We start from the raw sequence: 27,722 nt of genomic DNA, 5'->3' as shown, positions 1-27,722 counted from the left end.
AGTTTGATTCTTAGTAATAGAATCTAATTCAGCTTGCATAGCTGCCATCCAATGCACACTGTGTTGTGCATCCTCATAACATTCAGGCTCTTCATTATCAAAAGTACTTGCTGCCATAATAAACTCCATGGTATGTGCTGAATCATGCAAACGAGTTTGCCTTCTAGTACGACCAGCCATGGGTGCATCCCAAGGACTATCTTGCATAGTCTGCAAATACCATCTAGGTAGCTGTCTAGCATCTTGACTGTGTGCAAGCTCTTGCTGAATTTCAGTTTCAGCATGATGCTGAATATTCCGATCAGCCAATGGCTGAATTTCTGCACTTTACATAGGAGCAACTGGCTGAACATTAGGTTCATTTTCTGAAGCTCCAGCTGAATCACCAAAAGTAATGGGCAGCAGCCCTTCAAAAACATCACGGGCAGCCTGATATGTATCCAAACCAGCCAAGGATAATTCTGATTTTTCATCAAAAACAACATCCCTGCTGACAAAAACCTTCTTTGTAACGGGATCATAGAGTCTGTAGCCTTTGCTCTCATTGCTATATCCCATAAAAATGCACTTAACAGCCTTGTTCAACTTTTTTCTAAGTACCTGTGGAATATGCGCATAGGCAAGACACCCAAAGGTACGAAAGTGACCAACAGAAGGTTTACGGGCTGTTCCAAGCCTCAAAAGGTGTGATGGTCTTCAAGGCTTTGGTAGGGCATCTGTTCAAAATATGGCAAGCACACATGACTGCTTCCATCCAAAAACTACGAGGCAAGCTTTTTGCCTTCAGCATACATCTGGCCATCTCCATGAGTGACCGATTCTTCCTCTTTGCTACCCCATTCTGCTGTGGAGTATAGGCAGTAGTATATTGATGGACTATGCCCTTCTGCTGCAAAAAAGAATTCAGCATAGAGGACATGTATTCCCCCCCTCGGTCCGAATGGAGAGTCTTAATCTTGCATCCAGATTGATTTTCAACAAGTGCACTGAAAGCAAAAAATGCATCATACACTTTTGACTTCTTTTTCAAACAGTAGACCCAGCAAAAACGTGTAAAGTCATCAATGAATGTCACAAAATAATAACAACCGCCCAATGACATGGTCTGCATAGGCCCACAAACATCTGAATGCACCAACTGCAATCTGGTTGTTGCTCTGAAAGCAACATCACGAGGAAATGAGAAACGATGCATTTTCCCTAAAATGCATCCCTTGCATAAGTGCTCAGGAGGTCTCTCCAAGAGAGATAAGCCATCTAGCATCTGAGTACGCTGCAAAAGCATCAAGCTGCCAAAGTTTACATGCCCTAAACGAGCATGCCATAACTCCGCCTGTATCATAGCAGGAGTAAGAGTGGATGTCAAGTATGCCGACTGATCTACTGAAAGAGCATCCAACTCATATAAACCATGACACAAAGATCCTGTCAAGACCAAAGTCATGCGTTCTTTATCTCTAACCATGCAACGGTCATCATCAAATGTGACCTGCAAACCACAACGTGCCAAAGAAGAAATAGAAAGCAAATTCTTCTTGATTCCAGGCACAAACAAAGCATCGTGCAGGCGGAGAATAGAGCCATCAATGGCTATGAGCTGAATCTCCCCAATGCCACGAACAGGGTATGATGCATTATTGGCACACTGTACCGATTTCCCAATGGGAGGTGCACTAACTGAAGCAAACAAATCTCTGCGAGATGTAATATGTCTAGAAGCACCACTGTCAAAGAACCAAGTGTCAGCATCCTCTGTAGAGCTAAGTGCTCTATCGGCCCAAGAGATGTCATAACTGCAAGTGTAAAAACAATAGTCCTTGTCCACAACAAAGGACGCGGACTCACTAGCAGTGGAAGGAGTAGTAGAAACAGATATTCTTGACTCCTTCTTCTTCTCTTTGGCAATGTACTTCCTGCACTCAGTGATATAGTGGCTGGGCTTCTTATAATAATGACATTTTCCTTTTTTAGCTTGCGTCCCCCCTTGTGTCTGATTCTGCGATGTGCCCGAAGTGCCAGAAATCTGTGGAGTATTTTTCACCTTGCTGTTTTTGCCTTTCTGTCTTGCCACAAAAGCCTGCTTAGAGACTATAGCATCCACACCACTATTTTTCCTTGTTTGCTCCTCCTCTAGAAGCAAACTAACCAGCTGAATAAAAGTGAGTGGGTACTCAGCAATCCTCATGGTGAGATTCAATGCAGTATGAAAAGACAAGTACGAAGGAGGTAAGGAATTCAAGGTGGTGGATATCAACTGTGCATCCGAAAAATACTCATCTACATTCATGAGCTGCTCTCTTAAGTCCTGAATCTTATTTAAGTGATTCTGCATAGAATCACCCTCATGCATCTTCAAAGTTTCCAACTCTTTCTTCAAGAAAGAGATCCGAGTCTCATTCTTTCCTGCAAACATATGCTCCAAAGTCAACCATGCATCTCGTGAAGAAGATGCTGAACGGATGTGAGGTATGATGGACCGCTGAACTGCCAGAGCAATCAGCGACAAGGCCTGTGCATCACGTGTATCCCAAGCTTTTTGAGTTGCAGTTCTTGGAGGAAATGGCTGAGATGGAGCGGGCTGAGGTCCCCGTTGTCCACGTGCGCCATGGGGAGGAGGAGTAACGGGAGCTACAACTCCCGGTCGAGTTTCCTCTCCACTGACATAATCCCATAAATTCTTGGCCACTAATACATTCTTCATCATGAATGACCAAAGCGAATAGTTGTTTCCGTCCAATCTGTCTTCCTTGGATACATACGTAAAGACATCACGTCTGCAATTAATGTGCAAGGGCGTACTCTATCAAAAAACTATCTTTTAATGCACGCTTCCCAAGGTGCAAACAGTGCACAGCAACACTGTTATATCAAAATCCCCAAAATTTTTGCCAAAATGTCTGTCAAAACAATCTTTTTGTGACTGTACCAGCAGTTCATTTGCAACTTTCCTCAAAATACGAAAAGCCCCAAAATTTCTGATGATCCAGTCCAGAAATTTGCATCAAATTTATCCCACACCTGTGCTGTGCCTGCCGCGTATGAACCTCCTCTTCTAGAGCTTTATTCTGGGCTAAAATTCAATTTTTTTAAAAAAAATGTACCTGACGTGGGGACGACAGGCGGCTTAGGTGGCGTCGTGGCTGACGTGGACACTGGGGCAGACGGGCGGCCGTTTGGGCGCTGACGAACAGCGCGCTGGCAGACGTCTGCGCCTGCAGCAGCTGACGTGACGCCTGACGACTGACGTGGCTGGGCAGACGTTGCGCTGGAGACAGGTTGCGTGCCCCAAGTTAGCTGGAGATGTTTGCGCTGTAAGCTAGAGGCAGGAAGCGACGTCTGACGAACAGGACGGTGCTTCAAACAGATGAGTGGGCAGCGCTCAGCAGGCGAGCGGCTCTCTGACGCTGGCGACTGTTAACGAACAGCACTGGCGTGCTGAAGACTGATGACTTGGAGCAGACGCAGAGTAGAGGTGGCTCGGGTGCGGTCAGGACTGCACACTGCAGACAGGAGCTGAGCTCAGAGCTGTGCTGTGATACCAAATGTGAGATGGAAGGATCGAGGAGCAGCTGAGATTCAGTAGATAGTGTGAGAGTGAGAGACAGAGTTGAAGCACGATACCCAAGAGAAATAGACTGAAAGAGTGTAACCAGAAAGTACAAAGTACAACCCTTAAACCTTAGGGTTGTAGGGGGTGTTCACACCCGACACACACTAAGTGCCCATAAGTGTGTAACATAAGCACATAAGTACATACGACAATAAGACCATAAGTCTGGGGAAAAAAACCTCTCCTACCGAGAGTAAAAAGTGCCCCAGTGTCCTACTGATCATCGACACTCCCATATGAGCGTAGGCGTAAGTGAGGCGTGAGTCAAATACCCAACATCTCTTGCTCCATAGCTCGCACCTCCCTTGCTTCCACTTGCTCGTGCTCCCACTTGGGCTTCTCCCTTTGATAACTAGCATCATAAGAAGCATTTGCATGACCAACATTTATCCCTCGAGCCCCATGAGCAATAGGGGGTGCAGATGCACTACCATACAGACCACTTTGTGCCCTAGGGATCATGCCAATGCTACTATACATGGAGTTATACATGCCACTAGCCACACTTGGATACATTGGATTTTGCATTTCATGAATTGGTTGTTGCATACCATAAGGAGTTGTGCCATACATCCCTGTATGTAGTCCTCGACCCACTATGGCATGAAATATAGTACTATCACCAAAGGATTTTGTTTGTCCCATACTTGCATGCATGCCTTGCTATCCAAAATCCATTAGATTGGTAGTAGCAAGATGGCCTTGCATTTGCCTATCCTACCCCACTGTCACTAATTGCTTTTGCTCATACTAACCTTTGGTACATTTTGAGGCTACGGTGCTTGCTCTTTGCAAGCTTCTTATTGTCCCAAATCCTTTGAGGATGACATCTTCTTCTTGCAAATGCTGTTATCCTTGAGAGAATTCAAAAATCATGTCTTTGCTATCCTTCTCTAGAGAGTTTGAAAATCTCTCAAACTGTGAATCCTTAGCCAATTGGGCAAGAATGTTTGCTATTGTCCTCAACTGAGCCTTGACCTAGTCATCATATTCTTCACCTCCTTGCTGGTCACTAACATCGTTTGGCTTAGAAGGACCCACTTCTTGGTCAACACCCACATTTTCTCCTTGCTGTCCATGCTGTGAGCCAGTTCCAAGATTAGGCGTTGCATTTCCCCCTTCATTATCCGCATTTTAGATTGAGATGCATCATGAGTACTTGATCCCATGTCATTGTGAGATGTCATTCTCGTTGTAATGCTTAGCTGAATAGAATTCCAACATCTAGGGCAATGCTTCTGACTTGGAATCATGTGCCATAGGCCTACTAATTCAAAGAGTTTGATGGTGTCCTGGCAATTGAACCATGAAACCATCCTTCCTCTCAGGAACAGGGTGGTAATGACCTGATTAACACTGATTACAGCAAGAATAAATATCAGGTAAATTGAAAATGCAAAATTTACCACTTAATCTCAGATAATGGACAGCCCGTTGGCCCCAAAACCGACACCCTTTGTGATATTTCTTTATCTTATATTGCAATTTGGATGGAATACATTGAGATTCCTTGAATCTCCTTTGCTCTCCAATTGTCTCTTGCTGTCACAAATGACCAGCGAGCTTTCTTGTTAGTTTGCTCCTTGATTTCGTCTAGGAGTTGGCCTTCAATTGGCCATTGGCAGATCAAATTTAGCCCCAAATCTGAGTTGGATCAGATGGCTTCTGAAGGTCTTGGCAATCGCTTCAATTCTAGCTAGGTTGTTTGGGAGGGGGGGTGAGGGGTAGGGGGGTGATCTCCAACCAATCTATAGGCCAGAGATGATGCCTTGAGGGCTGTCAGTCTATCCCTAAGGGCAAGCTCTGTGCCGCCAGTCTATAGGCTTGAGATGATGCCTTGAGGGCCATCAGTCTACCCCTATGGGCAAGCTTTGTGTCGAGCAAAATGAATCAGTGGAAAAGCATTGGTCAAGGATGTGTAGGGGACTGCATTGGAGTCCCTTGGTGAAGGTAGTGGACTGGCTTGAATCTTAGAAGGCCTGCTCGCTTCTTTTGGCTATTGTGCTTAAATATCTTTAGCATTGTGTATATCGGAACCCTATTGGACTGGTTTCAATGCCTGAGGGGGGATAATAGAGGAAGGGGAGAGGGAAGTGGCTTGTGCAAGGAAGTGAAAGAAGCTGCGAGGGTGGAAGAGGATATTGAAGAATCTGCCATAAGGCTGGGTGAGAAGGGGAAGGCAGAGCTGGCTTGGATGGGAGCAATGACTAGTTGCACTGGAATCAAAAATGGTGGAGGGGCAGCACTGAAGGTAGGCAGGGTGAATGGCTAGAAAGAGTAAAGGAGGAGCATTGGCAAGGTGGGAGGAGCTATGGCCGGTGAGCATGCAAAAGCATGGTGATGTTGCAAGGATGGGCAGAGGGGTGCTGGCAGAATTGGAGGACTGGCACGTGGCAAATTTCCATTATGTGGTGGGAGTCTACTTTCCCATGCTATTAGCCTGCACCATTGAACCTTATACATGTATATTTTATAATGCACATGTGGTCATAGCTCCCGAAGGTCTCTCTCCGTAAATGTCACATCAATTAATCAACACTTTAATTTACTCCTATCCATCTAGATCTCTTAGTCTCTGCAGTGGGAAATCGGCAATGTGGATAGACATTTAATGTCACCTTGGTGTGACATGGTCTACTTGATCCTAATGTGACCTGACCCCTTAATTTGACATGGCCTAGCTGGCATGACACCCTACAAGGGCTAGAGCCTAGTAAGTCATTGCAGGCGTACACACACCAAGGTAAAAAATAATAAAATCAGGACACGTGGCTAGGAGATGAATCGGCCGCTCACATACTCCTCTCTCTCTCTCTCTCTCTCTCTCTCTCTCTCTCTCTCTTTGTTCAATTGCAGAAACTCTTCTTTACATATCAGACCAGCAAGCTATTATACCTCATCATTCTGCTGGTCTGAAAACACAGCTATCTGGAAGAGCAGCCACTTGGTGATGACCAACAACAAGGCAACAGCTGCTGGATGCAAAACACATCAGTCTGCAGCATACAGCAGCACAGATGGCAGCTGATGAAGATGGCTGGAAGAACCAGCAGCAGAAAAGCAGCCTCCAGAGGTTTCAGCAGGCAGGGTGGCACTGGCAGCATCAGGCAGCAGTTGGCTTACTGGGCAGCAACATGTAGAGGGAGGTGGCAGGTGCTTGACAGGGTGATGATAGCCGGTGGACAGGGAAGATTAGGATGATGATGATGATGATGATGATGATGATGATGGAGAGCTGGCCTAGTGTGGAATGTGGGATGATGAAAAGGGAATGCAAGTGGCAGTGCATACCAAGTCCCCTTTTATGGAGCATTCTGAGCCAGTTGTCCTACTGAAAAGTCCCATGTGGTATCTAAAATGAACAATTGGTTTTTGGGGCTTAAAAAGGCAATTCTAGGTAGCCTAACATGGGACATGTTTTTGTAATAGACATCGTTACAGATGTTGAAATGAGACTTTTGTTGGTAAAAGCATGCAAAGTTACATGTCAAGAGAATGTGTAAATTATGCTGAGAAGAGACTACATGAAAACTGAAGCTTTAATATCTTTTTTTCTCATAGACCAACTGGTCTTTAAAGATGCTGAAATGAGTATTTTGTTCGTAGAAAAAAGCATGCTAAAATAAATGGTATGAGAAAAAGTAAATGAGTGCCACATTTTATATTCACAAGAAGCAAACTTAAGCAATGGGGGTATAAATGCATGAAACTTGTCTGATATCTCTGATGATGAAATACTAATCATTCATGCAAAACAAAATATCCAGATTCACTATCAACAGGTATATTCTACAGGCTATGATTTAGAGTGCGGAAAGATATTGTGCAGCCAATTTAAGATGAATAACATACAGATGTTGAGAATCTTACTCAGAATTTGTGTTTTTCCAGCATGGGCCTCATAGACAACCCCGAGGGCCTGCTTTGTGTTCTTAGAGATGTTTTGAGGAAGGCTGATAGAAAAGCCATTCTATTTACAGCAGCCTATTCTCCTTTGGATGCTGCTGTCATGGCTGTTGCAGCCCAAAAAGATTTGGAGGGTTCAGGTGCTTTATGCTATCATTTATCCAAACGAGAGAATGGGATGATTGATCAAACATGCGGCCTCAATTCTTCAGGGGATCCCTTAAGCATTTATGATGGCCGACTTTTCTGCTTTTCTGGGTACTTTACTTAATGAAGCATATGTTACTGTCTTGTCTGGTTGTAAAAGTCCCCTTTTTTCCAGAAAATTGACCAGGCAACCTGAGCTATATAAATTTCAATGTTAAACAGATCCATACCATATCTGTGGTTGTTCCCAAAATGCTCGGTGATTCTTCACCATGGAGGGAGGTAATGGTTGCATCATACAAATGTTATCCTGTCATTTTTCGCACTTCGATATGCTTTCTAAAATCTGGATCTTATTCCTCAAAGTTTTTCTAAGTCTTAATTCATGTCTGCAGTGGCACAACAGCAGCAGCTCTTTATTCAGGAGTCCCTCAGGTTGATTCTGTTCCTCCAGTTACTGAGCCTTGGACACGTGTAATAAACTAATCATATGCTTTTTCCTTCACAGATTATTTGTCCCTTTGTGCTTGACCAGTTCTATTGGGCTGAGCGAATGGCATGGATTGGTGTTGCTCCAAATCCTTTAAAGAAACAAAACTTGGTACCTCCTATGAATTCTTCAACTGATGAGGCAGTGAGCATCCTTTTGAATGCAATTGAAGAAGCTTCAACTTCAGAGATGCAAACTTATGCTGCTGCTTTTGGAGAAAGGATACGCAAGGAGGTCAGCCTCATGGCCTTTCTCAGTGCTTTTTGTGTTGCTGGTTTTGACGAGCTAAACTAGAGCCAGAACTTGGAATTAGTTTTGTGAATAGCTGGGATTTTAACTCTGCTAACAGTTGGCCCATGCCTAAAGGCTTGAGGACTATAGGAGCTTCCATTATCAGCTGCTATGACAAAGTTAAAGCCTGAGAATTATAGGAGCTCCCATATCAGCACCAGTTGATCTCTGTGTTGTTGCTGACCCTGATGCTGCCAATCATCCCAACCTTCTCTTTGATTGTCTGTCCTAAAGCTGTTCCTCTCCGTATGTTTTTACAACAGCTCTTTGTTTCTTTGTCTTTTTTCTTGCACCACCTGCTTCGGGCAGACCTGACCAAGCAAAAGCAATTCATTGTACCAGGTTACTTGGGATATTTTCAGTTTGAGTTGGAATACACTCATTTGCATATCAATAGATCATTCTTTTGCATATAACTTCTGCTTCAATCTTGCATCAGAGGCTGCTTTAGTGCAAATTGTTTTTGTCTAAACTGTACAACAAGGTGCTCTTATTTGTGGCTGTAAATCTCTTGTATCACATCATGTGTCATTCCGTTATTTTACTCTATTGCCCTCTTATTGCAAGTTGGCAGAGTTTACATAGGACAGAACAAACACACTAGCAAGTGACGCATAGGCACAGTGCTCTCTCTCTTCTGTGTTCCCTCTACAGCTCTCTCTAAATAGATCAACTAAGGGGCCACATTTGTTCCTTGGATGCAGATATGCCATCTTACCCGTTACAATTCATAGAAGCACTACCTGCATTGAACCCATCCTCACCTGTGGGGAGTAAAGATCTTACCAAACAATTCACCTGTATTTTTCTCTACTTTTCTGTTTGTAAAGCTTGAGAGAGTCTCAAGTTCTGTTCCATTGTATTCATGTCAGTCTGTAGGGTACTTCTTAAGAAGCTGAAAGGTGGGCATTGTCAAAGATAATCCCAAAAGAGCTTTCCACACCTTTCACTCTTGCCGCAATGGCTAAGGGTGTTAAGCATGTATTTTCTAAATGGAAGTGCATGCAGACATGGATAGCGAATGTCTAGCCATACTTGAAACTTCAAGGGCACTAAAGCAAAAATACACATTGGCTGTCCTTCCTGCTTGCACATATTTAACAATCTGTCTGTCTCTATGGAGTATGTAGTACTCTTTCTTATACATCTTGTTGCACAAGTGGGCAGCATTAGTATTAGCACTAGTTATGCTTTACATCTCATTGCACCCATGCAAATAGAGGGAAGACAAAACTATGCTCACAGATCACTTGCTGAAGCATGCTACTCAATGCATAGATGTGCACTTCCACACTATATTTGGTATCAGATTCTAGGTTGGGGATAAAGAGCTTCTGGAGCATGGAAGCAGCTATAAAATGAGGTATTGCACGCAGAAGAATTCAGACGGAAGCTTGCACTGCAAGATAGCAAGAGCAAATTTGAAGCTGTCTACATAGTACAGATAATGGAGCCCAGTTGCAGGAGGATTCTCTTCTTCTGCTTTAACAGGATCACAGGTGAGTACTCGTGCAGGGTTTAAGAACAGGGTAGGGGATCTCAAGCTGCTTGTGTGGACAGAGATGGAGTGGTTGGATTCAGAGTATGCAGATGACACAACCTTCTGCATTGAGGATGATGAGTTGATCCTGGAGATGATGAGATTGGCCTTGGAGGTCTTTTCATGTAACAAGAGCGAAGAACAACTGGTTCAAGTCGGTCGATTGTTTTTCAGATTCCGACTCCACATAGACAAGAGGGGTTCACTCAAGTTTTAGAAAAACTTTAGATGGGTGAATAGGAGGCAGACAATCAGACAACTTGGGTTCTAGGTGGGACTCAACATCACAGTAGCCCAGCAGTTTGTACCTCTGATAGATTCCATACGGTGGAAACTAACCTACTGGAGCACAACTTGTCCTCGCCAGCAGGCAAAGCCTAGTGGTCAACCAGGTCCTAGTTTTGACTACCTGGTATGTAGCTTCCTGTTGGTGCTTCTCTTCGGCATATATCTCTTGGTTATGCTGCTTAGTTCAGAATTTCTTATGGTTTGGTTCAATCGGGTCTAGGGATTCTTGAGCCGAGAGGCTTGGCAGACCAAGGAGTGAGGATTATTGAGTCCAGACCTCTTGGGCACACTAGTGGTCCGAGGACTCACGCCTGGTAGGCAGACCTGGAAGTTTCTTCTGCATGTGGACTTCTAAGAATGTTGACCGCATCTTGGTGGAGACTGGAGAGCCTCTTTGAGGTGGATCTTTACTGTGGCACCAACCACCTTATCCAGGTCCCTGTTTCTGCGTAGTTTTTTACGAGTCTGGCAGTACCTGGATAGCTAGTCATTTGGAATGAAGTCTCTTAAGTCAGGGATAGAGACTTGTTGCAGCTTTGGGAGTGCATACACATTCGATGGGCTGTTTGGGAGAGGATGGACTTGCACATCCTATCAGACTTTGGAAAGACATGTACATGGGTATAATTTGGGTATCCTTCAGCAGATGTCAAGGACCAGGAGGGGAGTAGGGGCTAGACAGCTGGAGACACAACAATCCCACAGCTGTGGCTTGCCCCCCATCAAGAGCTTGTGCAAATGGGCCTCAGCTGGTAGTCTAGTTTTCACCAACTAGTCACTCTTTTGTAGTAGGGCCAGAGGCAGTTCCCATATACTTTCTTCATTGTTCAGGAGGATGGCAAGCTAGCATTGGATAGAGGGCGGCAGGGTTTAACTTTCCCTGACCTCCTTTGGCAGAGTCATAGGACTCCAAGGGAAGTTGTGGGAGCTAGACCTGCACATTACCTGGTTGAACACCCAGGAGTGGTGGTTATGGATCTTAGGGGGTCAAGCCTTGAATGAGTTGGATTTGGACCTAGGAGAGTGCAACTGCCTCGCATATTCAGTTTTGCAGATGATAGTGAACTTCTTTGTCTACATGGCACAGATCGATACATGTTTTGAGATGTAGGATGATATGGATTGGGCCCCCATCTCCGTGAAAAGGAGGAGATCCAGCCACACCTTCCAGTATGGCTACCTTGTAATGACTTCACTCAAGTCACTACCCCTACCTTTGGCATCCCCCTTCTCATGGTCGAGATAATGACTTCGGGCATGGCCAGCTCCCATAGTGCGGGCGCTGTGTACAAGGCCTGGATTCACCACTGGATGGCTGACCGATGATTACTAGCGACTCTAGCTTCATACAGGTGAGTTGCAGCCTGCACCCACAACTGACCTTGGCACAGCATAGCATCACCTTCAGCTGCATTTTCTAAGATGCCTTTGGGATAGCTAGTACTCATACTTCTTCCTATGGCTGATGGCTGATGGGGGCCTAGCAGTAGGTAGCTGGTTGGCTTTGGTGCAGCAAGACGAGCTCCTCCATCAAGTAGAGCCCAACCTTGGTGTATAACCTTGAGAGCTTTTTGCTGTCAGTCAAGCAATCAGGGTCTAAGGATGCTACCCACTCTATGAACTGGAGATGCATGACACAATCTTCATCATTGAGGTTGGTTTGTGTGCAGTAATAGACCTAGAGCCCAATGGACAAGTACTTGAGCCTAGTGCCCACGGCACAATCAGAGATTTGGTAGCTTTTGGGAAGTCTCACAAGGTGGTACGTTTAGGACGCTCCTAGTTGACATTTGGTGGAGAGAGCCTGTCAGTTTATGCCTCTTTGGTGAAGATATGGTCATCCAGTATCCATTTCCTTTGAGATTGATTGGAGTAGCCTGAAACCCAAGAAAGACACTAACAAGAGGAAACAAGGCAAAAAGTGTACTACAAGCTATAGCATTGCCATGTGCTGTTTTGTCTTTGTCTATTATGCTAATTTTGATGTTTGACAAAGAAAACAATCAAGCCCTTTAAAAAGGAGAGAAGAAAAAGAAGAAAAACAACAAATTTTATTAAGCTAGGGGTACTTTCCTCTCAAGAATGGGCTAGTTCTCCCTAACATTGCTATAGCATACCTTTACTAGCAATATAAACAAAGTGCACAACATAGGAACTTGAATCGCTGAGGTGAAGAATCGGGTATTTTTATATAGAAGTTGAAAGTATTTGTGACCATATAGAGTCTAGATGAAAGCTTTGATGTGTTGCAACAATTGGTGCATGACCAAAAGTGCATTGTACAAATGGGGGTGATCAACCCATAAAAGAAATGGAACCATGGTTCTTGATTTGGATGATGGAAAGAAGATGCACTTCATTTGCCACATACTAGGCTGATATTGGTAGATCTTCATAAGAATTCTTTTGTAGTGGATTGACCTTTTTCGTTACCACTAGCAAAATCTTTAATGAAGCAAAATTAGTATCATAAGCTCAAAAAGCTTGTGGAATTATCATTGGCTATCAAATTGTTCATTCTTTTTGTATGACGATAATGGTAATCTAACCATTCTCATGTGCACAAGGCAGCTATGATAGTATGTGCATGGACTATCGTACCCTCCTTATTTCCATCTTAAGATCATTGCATCTACACCTAGCTTGTATATATGTCTATCCTAACCTTCGTTTTGAAGCTCAAAAATCACAAAATCCTGTATATCTCTAAAGGTGATATTACATACAATTTTTTATTTTTGATTTTGTGTGTGTGTGTGAGTTGGTTGGGGGGGGGGGACCTTAGCCTTGTTTCATAGCCTAGTTTTCCAAAGAGGCTTTCATTGGAAGTTCTATGAGGCTTATATTTCAATATTGACTCGTACATTTATTTTTTTCTCTCTCACCTTGTTTTTATCATTCTTGCAAAATTTATTTGATGCTTGAGCTTGTTCATCTTATGAATGTACTTTCAAACATTTTGGTCTAGAAAATGATTCAAAAAGCATTTTTGTTTCACTAAGTTATTTCATTTTGATAGAATATCATGATTCTTTTTCTACAAGATAATGTCCTTGATATAGCATGGTTTATTTTCTCAATATTAACATGGTCATTCAATTACAGGATGGCATATCAAAGGCTGTGGCGATTCTATGCAAAGAAATGCATGTATGACATTTGTGAAGTACATGTTGCAAGAATTCATTCAGCTAAGAGTGTGTGCAATGAAATTTAAAAGCTAAAGTTTATTGATGTACTATCGTAGTAGCTATCCTTCACTAACCACGAGTTGTAAGCTCTTAAATCCTATGACAAGATTTGTTTTCATGTTCATAAGAAGTGCGGTTCATGGGTATCTTGACTACAGCCATGTATAGCCTTGTCTATCATATCGAGGTTGAATATGTTACAGCCACCACTGAGGCATATAGAAAAGTCATATGGCTTACTTGTCGAGTAGGAGGACTAGGTGGCCTTGGTTGCAACCACCACTAATGCATACATGTAAGTCATATGGCTTATTCATCTAGTAGGAGATCTAGGCATTGCAAGACAAGTGTTTATTTTGCATTATGGTAGTCATAGTGCCATCTAGTTGGTACAGAATCTTGTGCATGGGATAGTATTTTCATTGTTTACTCTTTCTTAAAGGAATATTAGCCTCTAAGTGGGAGGTTTTTGCAATAGAGGTCAATGACCAAAGGATATAGTCATATATGTAAGTGAACATAATGAAGGATTATAAGGGTAATTTGAATGACCAAAGGATATAGTCATATATGTAAGTGAAGATAATGAAGGATTATAAGGGTAATTTGAGTACTTTGTGTGCTTTGTGCTCTTTCTCTCTCTCTCTCTCTCTCTCTCTCTCTCTATAAACTCTACATCCCAAGATTGCTTCCTCTCAAGTAACTCCTAGTGGTGGATCCAAATGTTTATTTGGAATGTGCTTTGAAAGCTTACTTGTCGAGTAGGAGGACTAGGTGGCCTTGGTTGCAACCACCACTAATGCATACATGTAAGTCATATGGCTTATTCATCTAGTAGGAGATCTAGGCATTGCAAGACAAGTGTTTATTTTGCATTATGGTAGTCATAGTGCCATCTAGTTGGTACAGAATCTTGTGCATGGGATAGTATTTTCATTGTTTACTCTTTCTTAAAGGAATATTAGCCTTTAAGTGGGAGGTTTTTGCAATAGAGGTCAATGACCAAAGGATATAGTCATATATGTAAGTGAACATAATGAAGGATTATAAGGGTAATTTGAATGACCAAAGGATATAGTCATATATGTAAGTGAAGGTAATGAAGGATTATAAGGGTAATTTGAGTACTTTGTGTGCTTTGTGCTCTCTCTCTCTCTCTCTCTCTCTCTCTCTCTCTCTCTCTCTCTCTCTCTCTCTCTCTCTCTCTCTCTCTCTCTCTCTCTATAAACTCTACATCCCAAGATTGCTTCCTCTCAAGTAACTCCTAGTGGTGGATCCAAATGTTTATTTGGAATGTGCTTTGAAATGTCCAAGGCAGTTATAGATTTAAAAATGTTGATACTAGTGTAGTGCCCCACATCCCCAAGGTACCTCTCTTGGGTTACAAGTGGTGTTCTTGCAGTTATAGATTTAAAAATGTTGATACTAGTGTAGTGGCCCACATCCCCAAGGTACCTCTCTTGGGTTATAAGTGGTGTTCTCTATGTCAATGGAGCTCCGAAAGGAAGAGTTAAAAGGCAATGTTGATTCGGAAAATCCGTCATCCTAGTTAGTTGTCAAAATTCTCAAAATATGTAGTGTAGGCATCCTTTGATCTTAAAGCACATTGGGTGTCTACTTGTCTAGTAGGAGATCTAGGTGGCCCCTAATGTAAGTAGACACCCAATGTAGGGTGCCTACTTACACGAATAATCCAACTCAAGCTAATAGTTGGCAAATTTAATCTTAAGATAGTAAAAAATTGACTCCATAACAAAGTTTTGCATTTGCAATTGGTTTGAGAATAGAGTTAAGTAAGGGCATATGGTTAATATGTATACATGATTCTCGATAAAATCACATCATCAATTGATAAAAGGAGAATATGCTTTTTATTAGAGGAGATTTAAGCTCACTTTTTGGGCCTTGTGAGAATTGTCATATCATTATCTAGTTAAAAAGGAGGGGCCCATGAATAATCGTATCCATTGCACCTCAAGACTATCATGCCATATAATTGGAAAGATCTTGACAAGAGGATTTTAATGTACCAACCTTTGGCAGATTTGGAGTTTATATTCTCAAGTTATTGTCTCTTGATAAAAAAGCAACCTCAAGTTTTGTAATGGTAACCTCACCCTTATTGGCCCTTATGGAATAATCTTCAGAATCCCAAAGAGCTTAAAAGGCCCAAAAGTGAGTCCAAATCTCCTTTAAAGTATTAAAAGTCTTCATTTTCAACCTCTTAATAGGCGTGATCCATTTTGTGGTAGCATTTGGTTAACTAATGACCATCCTAATTGCCTTGTTGTTTGAGCTTCTCTTGATTGAGATTCAAGAAAGGAGACTCTTAACAATTTGTTAAAGAGATGAGAGGTGATCCATATGTACCTCATGTATCTACAACGATGTGCTCTATAAGTGCACCAAGACTCTATGTTACCTTGCAGTACTAACCATTTGGTTGAGTCTAAAGAAAGTTTGATAGTATATCTTAGAAGGCTCCAAAGTCTACGCATCAGAGTTACCATTTGAAAAAAAAAGCCTCAACCCCAATAGTGGGTGCTTTTGTACTTAATCATTTGGACATTTGCTACCACTCGTTATAAACATCTAGTTTTTGGTGTATTGTTTTAGATCTCCTCATGTGATAGCGTCTTGGTTGTAAATAAGACCTCCATATAAGAGTGCTAGTATAACCAATGTGTCAAAGAGTCCAAGGCTTTTGGAAAATACGTGTGTATATCGTGGTTCTCCATCCCTCTTAGTGCAAATAGTCTTTGGGCAAACTATTCTCTCCTACTTGCCTCATAGTGAACCATAGCCTTCAATTGTAATCCCTAAACAAAATATTTAGGGACTTGCTTCACTCTCCACTCTATATTATTTGAGATATTGATCATTCAATCCATCGGGTGGTACTACTAAATATTGTAGCCTTGGTCTTTCCAAGGTTCATTGTGAGTCCTTTACCTTGGCAAAAGGCATATAGTACATTCATTTGTCATTGCATATGGTACGATCAACCGATATTATGTGGATGTGTTGATAGGATTATCATAGTACATCCATTTGTAATTGCATATAGTATGATAAGCCTATGATACTTTGTTATAATATGATTATCAAATAAAAAAAGTGTTTATATATTGATAATTACTTTAGTATATAATATAATCCTTTATCTTAAAAAATTTATCAAATTTTATGCATATATTTTAGTTATCTATGACACACATTGGTGAAGAGTAAAATGAGAGAGGTGCTCACAAAACAAGTGTAAAAAGCTTTCATTAGCCATGTCATTAAGAGAATAGTCAATATACAAAATGAAGTCTTTACAAGCCACTTCCAAAGCATTGATGTGCATGAGACCTTTGTAAAATGTTTCGTTGGTTAAGGATATCAAGAGATATATGATTGGATCAATTATGTTGGAATGATCCATGATTTGAATCCAAGCCATTCATCTTTGAGGTTCATTACCTAGTAGGAAATGTCATGAAAAAATACCAAAAGATATCACATCTTTTGTTCCAACTAAAAAGGAGAAGCTACAACTAGTCACACAAGTTGTGAAGAATGTATAAGGATAGTGGCTCTATCATTGTCCCTCTAGCTACTATAGAATAATTTTTAGATTCTAGGAATCAAAGAAATCCTACTACTCTACATGGAGTTTTTTTTCATAAGGAATATCCACATGAGAACCTCATGTTGCTATATGATGCAAACCAATTGTTAGTAAAGAGAAATGATCACATTTCATAGTGAAGCTATAGGAGCTAAAGATAATTGGTCGCATAAGTAACTCAATTCACATTGCTTAATCATCAAAATTTTGTCTACTTATCAAATTATTTGCACTTATTAATTTCCACTTCGTGATGGGGTATCGTACATGGCTCAAGTAGTAAGGATGGTGGATGAAGGATTTCTAGAGGTTATATATGTTACAAAATACTTTCAAAGAGCAAGTGGAGCTCTCCTATTACAAGCACATGCTACATTATAGAGCATACATATTTCACTTTTATCATTGTGGTATCATTTGACTTGTATGTACGAGGTCTCTAGTACTTGTGCTTCATAATTGGAAAAACTCAAATTTGCAACATTGATTAGATTTGACTAATCTCAAGGGAGATTCAAATGTGGTACATTCCAAGAGAATGTCCTTTCCTTGGTGGTTGGCTTTTAGCATACTATGAATGTGTAGCATAAAAGAAAGTTACTTCATAATGATTTGTATGCCAAAAATAGTGTTTTACTTTGCTGTAATGGGAAGCATGAGCTCAACCGCACTGCCAAGACCCATGGACCGCTTATTGTTCAAGCGTTTCAAGTGAGCACTAATGGCTATCTCTCACATAGCTGACGCGCTATCCCTCTCTACGAATGTAGTGAGCTTACCTTTATGCTCCATCGAGTTGCTTCCTCTCTCAAGAATTCCGATAGCTCCACAATTCTTGATGCAAGCTCAAGCATCCTCAAGCCTCCACCTCCAAGCTCCATTCTCCATAGCCACACGTGAGACAAGAGAAGAGAAGAGAAGAGGAGAGAAGATGGTGGAGAGCTTTACCTCCTTGATTTCTCACCCTCACGTACTCACTCCCTCCCTCAAGCACACACAAGCAAGCAAAGAGAAGAGAAGAAGGTGAGTCCCTCATTGCCACACACCAAAGAATGAGCTCTCATTCACTTTTTGAACTTTATATACAAAACACTAAGGTGTTATCCAAGAGCTTGATGCAAGTCACCAAGTCATCTCCCGTATTCTCAGCAAGGTCCTTGGTGACCGATAGAAATGAACGTCACTCGTAGGAAGGCCTAAGACCTGCTGGTGGTTGGAGTGGAATTGAGCTAGACACTAATAGTTTGAGGGGCGGCGGACTTGATAGTGGTGTTTCTAAGGGTAGCTTCATAGTCTATTCCATGTGTCCAGTGCTGCTTTGGGGTATTGAGGGTGGCTCCAGTGGCACAGATGGTGCATTGCCTTCTTATTGCGCAGCCATTGGGGTGCCAAGCTCTCCGGACTTAGATGATTTCGGGGTATCGCGCGGCTGTTTGGGTTGTTAGATTGGTTGGGGTTTTTTTACCGCAACCGTTGTGGGTTTTGTATTCTTGGTTGCTCGGGTTTTCTAGATGTTCACTGCCTTAGCAAGAGTGTGGCTTCCTGGAGTTGGGGGCAAGTGATGGTTGTGGTTGGACTATGATTCTAGGATATTTCTTCGTGGGCACCCATATCTAGGTGTTTCCTTCGTAGTATCCTTGGGCGCGCAACAAATCTTTGGGGATCCATTGTGGCTTGATTGTTTGCCTATGTTGATAGCGTTGAATCGGTCGCTTAGGCTTTGAATGATAATTGTTAGCCTTGCGGGGCTGTGTTTGTTGGCTATGAGTAGTAAGTCGTTTTTGGTGCTTTGACACCCATTGAGCACCCATTTAAGCGTGGGCTCTATGGCTTTGGGGATGGCCTTAGTTGGTGGTGGTTTTGTAGTCTGGGTGGGTTGTGATGACTCATGACCCCTCACCCTAGGCTTGGTCCTAGGTAGCTCTATCTGTGGCATGGTAGGATTGGGTGAAGGCTCATTGCCCTTGTTGAAAGCTATCATGATTCAAACATTGCCAATGCCAAGTTAAATGCACTGCAGATCATAATCTACTTTGCACTGTTCTTGCTTCTTAAAAGTGCGTCCTAATAACGATTCTTGACTTGCATCCTTTGTATTTTGCAATACATAGAAGATGATTGATAGGCTCTGAGACTCGATAGAGACTATGATCTTGCACTTCCTTAGGAGTGCATATGACCTGCCCCGGAATGGGCTAAGTTTAGCATTGGTGGGATGTAACTATGGCTGACCAATGAGGGTCCAATGAGCACGGGTCAAGACATTGTAGTCAACTCCCTCGTCAATCAAGACCTCAAAAGCATGCGTGCACCGAGAGGTGACCGTGATGTGTAGGTATGCTAGTGCTAGTACCTCTTCATCCTCATTCTCTAGTTTGGTGATGGTGGTTACGTGGACATTGATAGGGGCTTCTAGCACAAGGGGCTCATGCAATGGGTGTGTGGGAGGGTAGTACTTCTTTATGCGACTGCCATTAAAGAAGCCACTTCTTCATCCTTCTTAGGGTCAACTTTCTTGTCAAACCGGCCTTAGCGGTCCCCCTTCTATAGTAGGATTCTGGACTTGCATCCCCTTATCCCCTTGTTTAGGGTTTGCCTCAACTGGTTTTGCATTATCTTTGTCAACCTCTTTAGCCTTTTGGCCTCTTGTCATGGCTCTTAAGTTAGAGGTTTCAGCATCATTGACTCGTACAGCCTCAATAAGGTTGACTCCGTTGCCTTGTGGCAACTCTTCTATAGCTGCAATATTTGTCTTGGTGCATCATTCTGTTGCAAGTTATTTCCTTGCACTTTATGATTCACTGGGCCCGTCTGTTTACTCCCTTGTTGGAGAGAACTAATCTTACTCCAACAGGTAGCAGCTAAATGGCCCGACTTCCCACAAATGTCACATTTCACATTTGAAAAGTTTCTGGGGAAGTGCTGTCCACCACACCACTTACAACTGAATCTAGAGGGTCCACCCTCTTCAGGGCATCGAATCCCAATCAGATTTTGTTGCTTCTTCAAGAAATTAACGTCGACGGCTATTTGTTGATATTGTTCCGAAATCATATCGGTATAATGCTTCATCATATCCTTGACTTCGCCAAGGACATTAGATGCACTTGACTCATAGCCTCGATCGTCGACCCGTCGTTCCATTGGCCTAACAATCTGATTTGGCATTGGCTGTTGACCCATAGGAACAATGTTAGAATTCGAAACTTGGCCTCCAACATTTGGTAGAGCCAACTGACTTGCCATAGGCATAGTCACACTGGGAGGAGCTGGTAGCAAAGGTACATTCTGAACCACGCTCCCTCTCCCATTAGGGTTAGTCATAGGCATCCCTTGACTTCCATTTGTCAATGATGGATTGCCGCCAGGTACTAAATCCCCATTAATATTCATTCGAGAGGAGTAGGTCGTTTGTAATCGTGCTTCTACTCCTTCTCCCCGCGTAATAGCGGTGTCTAGATCTGCCAAGGCCACACTGCTTAATTGTACTTGGATATTAAAATCCAACCCATGCAAAAAGTATTGCAATTGGGAAGCCGGCGGAATGGGAATGTAAGTTTGTAACTTACGAAATACTTCCTTTAACTTCTTGGCATATGCTTTCATATTCTCACAAGGGTCTTGGCGTGTTACATTCAAGACCCGCAACCAATATTGGCCATCTCTTTCAGGGGCATATTCCGCTCGGAAAGCTGCATAGAATTGGTCAATGGTGGTTATGGTTCCAAACTCTATGCTTTGATACCATACCGTAACCCTTCCTTTTAACGTCATATTGAAGAACATCATGAGATGTCCCTCATCTTGGATGCGATAATTGAACATCAATCTTTGGAACTCACAAATGTGAAATTGTGCATCCTCTTTCGCTAACCCATTAAAAATGGGCAAGGGAACTCCTAAGGCTGGTAAATCCAGCGTCCCTGCAGGAATTGCAATAGATTGTGCCATGGTGAAAATCAGATTAGGAATAGGAGCTTGAACTGACGGATTCACACCCCCATTTGAAGTGGGTAGACTTAGTGGAAAAGCGGAAGAGCTTACGCTTTCTCCTGCACCTAGCAGACTATGTAGAGTAGTTGGGCTACTAAGACCACTGCTTCATATATGTACCGGGCTACTCTTTTGAGGATAATAATGTCTTACGATCTCTAACCGCCGCCTAGCCCTCTCAGCACGTTCCGCTTTTTGGATTTCGGCTTGACGGTCCTTGTTAGAGGACATAAACCAACTTCCTTTTGGTCCCTAGAAACCCTAGATCCGAAAACCACCACTTATAGGCGGCTCTCGGCAGACGCACCACTGATGGGACCTGAAATGGGCCGGCACTGGCTATAGCACTAGCCGAAACTCATGCTCATGACACACAAACACCCTCACGGCCTCGCGGACCAGGAGCGTCAATCTAATGCTAAAGGACAAACTGCCCTAAAGCTTAGTCTACGTTTATAGTTTATACTATGTTTATAGTTTATAGTCCAACATTTTCCTTAAACTCCTCAGAGGGAGAACCCAAAGTACATAGGCATAACGCCTCATCACACACACATAGGAGGCACTCCACCGACTAATAGTCGGAGCCCCACTGCAGCTCTCCTACATCGCAGGGATTGGCCCTTTGATGCGCTGCTAAACATATAACACAAACGTGCACAAACTCCTCTCACGGTACCAATATTTTACGTTCCAGGATGTACAATTCCTCACTACACTTTCCCCTTAGAACCCAACGACTAACCTACAGCTTAGGACATCCTCTCACGCTCATCGTTGGTCACAACCTAAAGAAGACAGGTGCCATGCATCTAGGAGGTTTTTCTGATATCTTTTAATTATTATGCTTAATGCAAATCGTGTATGGCTATGTGCTCAGACAAAAGAAAAAAAAAACAGCATCGTGCATAGTGCATAAAACATCCTTTCCATGAATTTCACTAACGCGTGCTGCGTTGAAAGGAGGCACCAAGCCATATGCTCATGCTACCATCCTCTTTATTTAAACCATTTCTAATATGCTAAGTGCAATGCATAAATCAAATCTTTTCTTTATCTTTCAGCGTTTCAGCCCCTTTTCATCCAACTCTTAGCATTTTGCATCAATAATCAGTTAGATAGGGTTTCTATGCATTTTTCTCTTTTAAAAGAACGATAAATACGCACAAAACATAGAAACGGGGACAAACCGAGGCCAACCTCGTGCTTTGCCATCGTTATACATTGCATAAACATAGATATAATTTTTCCTAATTTTCCTTAGCCCATTTTTTATTTTTCCCTAATTTTAAACCCATTTGTTCCCATTTTTGGGTATTTTTTCCTATTTTTCTTTAATAAATAATGACTGAAAATAAAAATGGATTGTGGGTGTGGCCCTTAGATTCATTGACAGCAAAAACTTAGATTTAGTTGGTGTGACATATCATATTTCTCATTTATATAGCAAAAAATCCAATTTTACCCTTAAAACGCGTGTTTTTCATGTATTTTAACACTAATTCCGGCCATGTAGCCTTATATTTTCTGTTTTTCAAGTTGCAAACAGTTGAAACTTATGGCAAACAATATCATAATGAACTTTCATCCCATATGAACAAGGTTTCATAAAGCAAATAGCATAAAAATATCATTTTTCTTCATAAAAATAGCATTACCGCTTATTTTTAGGTTTCGGTTTCTTGGTCTTGATTATGGGACTGATTTTCAGCATGCATTTAATGCTCAGCATCTTCAAGAACAGCACCCTTCATGTCTTCATCCATCCGGAAGCAATCCAGTCTCATCCGGACAAGCTTTTCTCCACCATTCTTCATTGTCTTCTTTCACATAAGAACAGCCCCTTAAGGGAGAGAGAGGGAGAATAGAGAAAGACTAAAATCAGAGATCTTTATCCAAGCCACTTATGGACGAGCGAAGAACGGCGATATGCTCGGCCCACGGGGGGGAATCAAGGCCCAAGATCTGTTCCATGGGTTGTATGCAATCCCCCAATCATAAGAGAGAGGATAGAGGGTGCAAAATTTGGCGTGAAGATAATGGCGCCTCCATCTCGTCCTTCATCTTCTCTCTCCACATTTTTTCATCTTGTATGCTTAAACTTTTGAAGGGAGGGAGGGGGTCCAAACTCAAAAGTCATGCCCAATTTTGGTCTCCCAAGTGTCCACATTTTCATATCTTGATCATTTTGTGGCCATTTTCTCGTCTAGGCTCCGATTTGAGTGCTGTAAATTTCTGGGCGTCTGGCTTGACATCTCGCATTGGCTGGCAACTTCTGACATCTTGCACGGCAGTCTGAAAATTTATCAAAAATCAAAAAGTGTCACTCGGGCGCCGTTAAAGCACTTGACGCTTAAAATCCTCCTAGGTCGAGCCGTCACCTTCGACGTTGAATATTTTTCCCTTGATATTCGTAATTTTTAGCTATTTTTAAGCACTTCTTGGCATCAAAACTCCGCTCTTAGCGGAAAAAAGGGAAATGTGCCCTACAAGAGAGTGGGCCCACCATGAGTACAAGATGCAACCATGAAAGCTGCAAGAAGCCAAAAGTAAGAAGGCACACCTTTAAATATAAAGGTGTAACTAAAACCTTTGTAAAAGAGCACATGCGGCTCCCTCTTGTGCAATTTGTAACAATGAACGGGCTGTAGGACTAAGCTAGAAAGAAAGAATGACAATGGAAAAAAGGGCCTAGGCCATGTAAGAAAAAGGGGATAAGGGGATGACCGCCCAAAAAGGGATTTAGGGTTTTGTATATAAAGTTCAAAAAGTGAATGAATGCTCATTCTTTGGTGTGTGGCAAAGTGGACTCTTCTTCTTCTCTTCTTCTCTTCTCTTGCTTCCTTATGATGAGTGCTTGAGGGAGGGAGTGTGAGTGAGTGAGGGAGTGAGTGTGTGAGGGTGGGGGATCTTGGAGGAGAAGCCCTCCTCCTTCTCTCTTCTCTTCTTCTCTTCTCTTCTCTTGTCTCGTGCATGGATATGGAGGATGAAGCTTGGAGGAAGAGGCTTGAGGATGCTTGAGCTTGCATCATGAATCATGGAGCTATCGGAGTTCTTGAGAGAGGAAGCAACTCAATCGAGCATCAAGGTAAGCTCACTACACTCATAGAGAGGGATATTGCATCAACTATGTGAGAGGTAGCCATTAGTACTCACTTGAAACGCTTGAACAATAAGCAGTCCGTGGGTTTTGGCAGTTCTTGCCTCTACATTTTAGTTCCATTGCCGGGACAACGGATTTAAGCTTGAGCACTTGTGCGCTTCAAATCGAGCATCAAATTAAGGATTTCGCTCCTGAACCAGAGCTTGAGATAGATAGGAGGTTTTGGGTTTAATCTGTGCTATAAGCAAGTATTTATGGTTTTTGATGATTAGTTGAGTAGGAGAAATCTATTTAGTACCTTGCTTTTGATTTTTATTGCATTTAGAGTAGGATAGGAAGGAGAAATCAGAGTGGGAAGCTTACAATTCACTGTTACTAAAATAGTCATGCACAGGGAAATAACAGGGAAAAATGGAAAAAAGAGAGTGCTCAGATGTCTCGGAGTCACAAGTGGAGTGATTGGGAAGACTGAGGTGCTGGCCAGCAAGGGCTTAAGGTCCTGGGTGACCAGGGAAACCTCATTTGCAGTCCTGGCTTTGAGAGAGAGAGAGAGAGAGAGAGAGAGAGAGAGAGAGAGAGAGAGAGAGAGAGAGAGAGAGAGAGAGCTTGCAGGGCATAAGACTACGCTTAATTGATCGGAGCGTGTCGGAGCTTTTGGTGAGATTTAGGTATAGAATGCCCTTGGCCTATAGTCCTCCTTGATTTCTAGAAGTCCTGGTAGTTGCTAGCAACATTTAAGTGAAAAATTTTGGCAAAAAGGTGATTGACATGTACTTTGGCCGATGAAATCAAACGCTTTCCATAGTGTTTGATTCGTAGAATTGGACCCAGTGACCAGTTTGATTCCCAAAATCGCACTTGGACAAGCCATTTGTCCAATCGGACGCACTTGTCCGATTTTGAAAATTGGAATAGCTCCAAATCGAACAAACTCTAAAATTGGACACATAACCCCATCCAATCGGATGTCGACCCATCCAATCGCAACAATCAGACACACCACTTCCATCCAATTTTGAGAATCGAACGAGAAGGAATCGGACCTAGTACCTTGTCTAATCAGACATACATTCAACCAAACCAAACACCCCTGTTCGATTCCGAGAATCGGACGTGTCCCAGTCAGGGACCAACTCGATCTGTCCGATCGGACAAACCTTGTTCAATTGTGACAATTGGACTTGACCTTGTTTGATTCTTAGAATCAGGCATTGGTAAATCAGATACAGCCCGAGGAAGGAAAAAATTAGAAAATTGACAAACCCCGGCTAATGAGAAGCGTAACCCACTCTAGAAGAACCCACCGAACGCCTCACAAGTAGTTACAAACCTAGAAATTGTAGCCGAACAATCTAGAATTGTGTCTGGTGTTGTGGGCTAATTGTAAGACCCCAACTCGACCCTGAATGTGAGTCGAATGGGATAGCCCAAACCCGAGAAGCCAACGAGAACAGCTAGAAACCAAACACACAACCCTATCAAGCCAACCCATAGACAAGAGAGCTAGAGTTGCACACACTTTGTTTTCTCACTCACTCTGGTTTCCATCACTCGAAGCACACTTGAGAAGAGCTAAAAGCCTGATTTTGCATAGTGTATAGAAAGGAACACACACACGCACACACTCACAGAGTGAGGGTAAGTTGAGAACTTGTTGCAATTAATAAGAAACTCACTCAGACATAAAACTTTGAAGGAACCCACCAATAAGAGAAGACCCAAAGATGTAGAAGGGTGATCGAATCCCCAAAGGTAGGCCCAAGTGAAAAACACAGCCAAAAAGTTGGATGCAACAATGACAGGCACTATCGTGGAAGTGGATCTACTTGGCTTTATCAACTTGATTGACAACTTGGCAGAGCAAGAATATTTGGACATGGAAGAAGGCAGCTCAAGCCATAGAGGCAATGAAGAGATAGACCTAGGCAATTTTCTCGAGGCCATCCAACAATTAGTATACCAATACGATGTTCAAACCCAGCTAGAATACCATGGTAGACCTATAGAGGATGTCATAGCAGACCTTGAGGAAGAGAGAAAGATAGCTCGTAGGGCTCTGCAAGATCTAACTGCGTACAACCAGGACCAGTAAACTAGGAGCTTGTGCTAGAGTTTGGAAATGAGAGAGATCTAGAGAGTGCTAGCCCTAGCAGGTAGAAATCGATCAGATAGCGAGAGAGCACTACAGGGAGACCTCACATTGAGTGAGCTTCTGACGAAGTGACTGCTAGATAACGCGACATCAGAGCAAAGCGCAACATCATTAGCAACATCACTGCTAGCAGGGTTAGGAGTTAACCAAGGCTATAAGAGCCAATTGAAAATCACTGTGGTGGTGAAGCAATTGAACAAATACCAAGCAACTGACGATCCGTACAGCTTTGTGGAATAGTTTAAGTAGATTTGCGAGGCCAACAATCTTACCAATCTTGCTCAATGCTCCCAAGCTTTCGAACTGTGCTTAGGTGACAAAGGCTAGACTTGGTACATGAGTTTGGATGTTGCAGAGTGTGTTGATTTCAATAGATTGCAAAATCTATTCATCAAGAGATTTTCCAAACTTGGATACTCTGACAACCTGCTACTATGACTCATGAATGTCAAGTAGGGAGAGAAATAGGATATTTGAGATTGCGTGACCTAGGTGAGGAACCTCTTCAAGAGAATCCCAATGGGCGAGCGACCAACCGAAAGAGCAATATCCACGGTATACATCAATGGAATACAAAGTGAAGAGCTCTACAAAGCCTTGGCCAACAAATCAAGCTTGTAGCGAGATGCACTGGCAAGGGTCTTTAAGGAAGCTATTAGAGTGGATGACTAGCTCAAGGAAAGTAGATCTAGGTGCTTGAATCAAGAAGAGTCTAGTACTAGGAGTTCTGAGAGGGTCTCAACGCTGAGTGAGAGAGCATGCCCAAGTGTGTAGGACAAAGGGAAGGGCACTAACTCGGGACAAGAGCTAGCATAGATTAGGATGGACATAACCAAACTATAGGAGACGATGAGACGACCAACATGCCCACATGTCCAATGTGTGCATTGTGGCAGGAACCACTTGCCAGCCAAGTGCAACGACCCTAGGTCATGACCTTGCGCTAATTGTGGTAGGTTTGACTGTGATACCACGCGTTGTAGACTACCTCGGAGACTCTCTACAAACAGGTCGAGGGTTACAGAAGATTTGCTTGTTGTTTGGTATTAGTTTTGTGATAATGGCAGAGAACAATGGAAACCCTATCATTGAGAAGCTCGACAAGAATAACTACCCTTCATGAAAGTTCCGTGTCACGAACTTCCTTATTGGAAAAGGCCTCTATGAGTTTGTTTCCGGTGAAGAAAAGGTGATGGGACCTAAAACGGGCCGGCACTGGCTCATGCACTAGTCGGACCTCTATCATGCGCTCAACAACCCCACGGTCTTGCGGCCAGGAGCGTTGATGACACATACATTGCCTTCCTAAACATCTTGCGTTTGTATCACGTCTCGTAGTCCAAATCTAACCCAATTAACACTCCTCAGAGGGAGTCCGAGCACATTGACAAATAGCAC

At 42.6% G+C, this 27,722-nt stretch overlaps 1 protein-coding gene across 2 annotated transcripts in view; it reads left to right on the top strand.

Annotated features, from left to right (window-relative positions):
* The window catches only part of LOC148030555 (UDP-Glycosyltransferase superfamily protein), a 129,188-nt gene extending 115,120 nt beyond the window's left edge, over positions 1 to 14,068 (top strand). For both annotated transcript variants that reach the window (XM_087686906.1, XM_087686905.1), the window contains 5 exons: positions 7,502 to 7,774; positions 7,886 to 7,945; positions 8,059 to 8,098; positions 8,172 to 8,387; positions 13,378 to 14,068. In XM_087686906.1, the coding sequence (XP_087543032.1) occupies positions 7,502 to 7,774; positions 7,886 to 7,945; positions 8,059 to 8,098; positions 8,172 to 8,387; positions 13,378 to 13,428 (640 nt within the window). In that variant the 3' untranslated portion in view covers positions 13,429 to 14,068. The remainder of the gene's footprint in view (positions 1 to 7,501; positions 7,775 to 7,885; positions 7,946 to 8,058; positions 8,099 to 8,171; positions 8,388 to 13,377) is intronic.
* The last annotated feature ends 13,654 nt before the right edge of the window (positions 14,069 to 27,722 follow it).

The sequence above is a fragment of the Lygodium microphyllum genome, chromosome 10 (genome assembly GCF_053477565.2).
Source record: "Lygodium microphyllum isolate KBCC chromosome 10, Lygodium_microphyllum_v1.1.10, whole genome shotgun sequence".
Lineage (NCBI taxonomy): Eukaryota > Viridiplantae > Streptophyta > Polypodiopsida > Schizaeales > Lygodiaceae > Lygodium > Lygodium microphyllum.
Note: the sequence above shows the minus strand (reverse complement) of the source record. Positions and strands in the feature narration are given on the sequence as shown.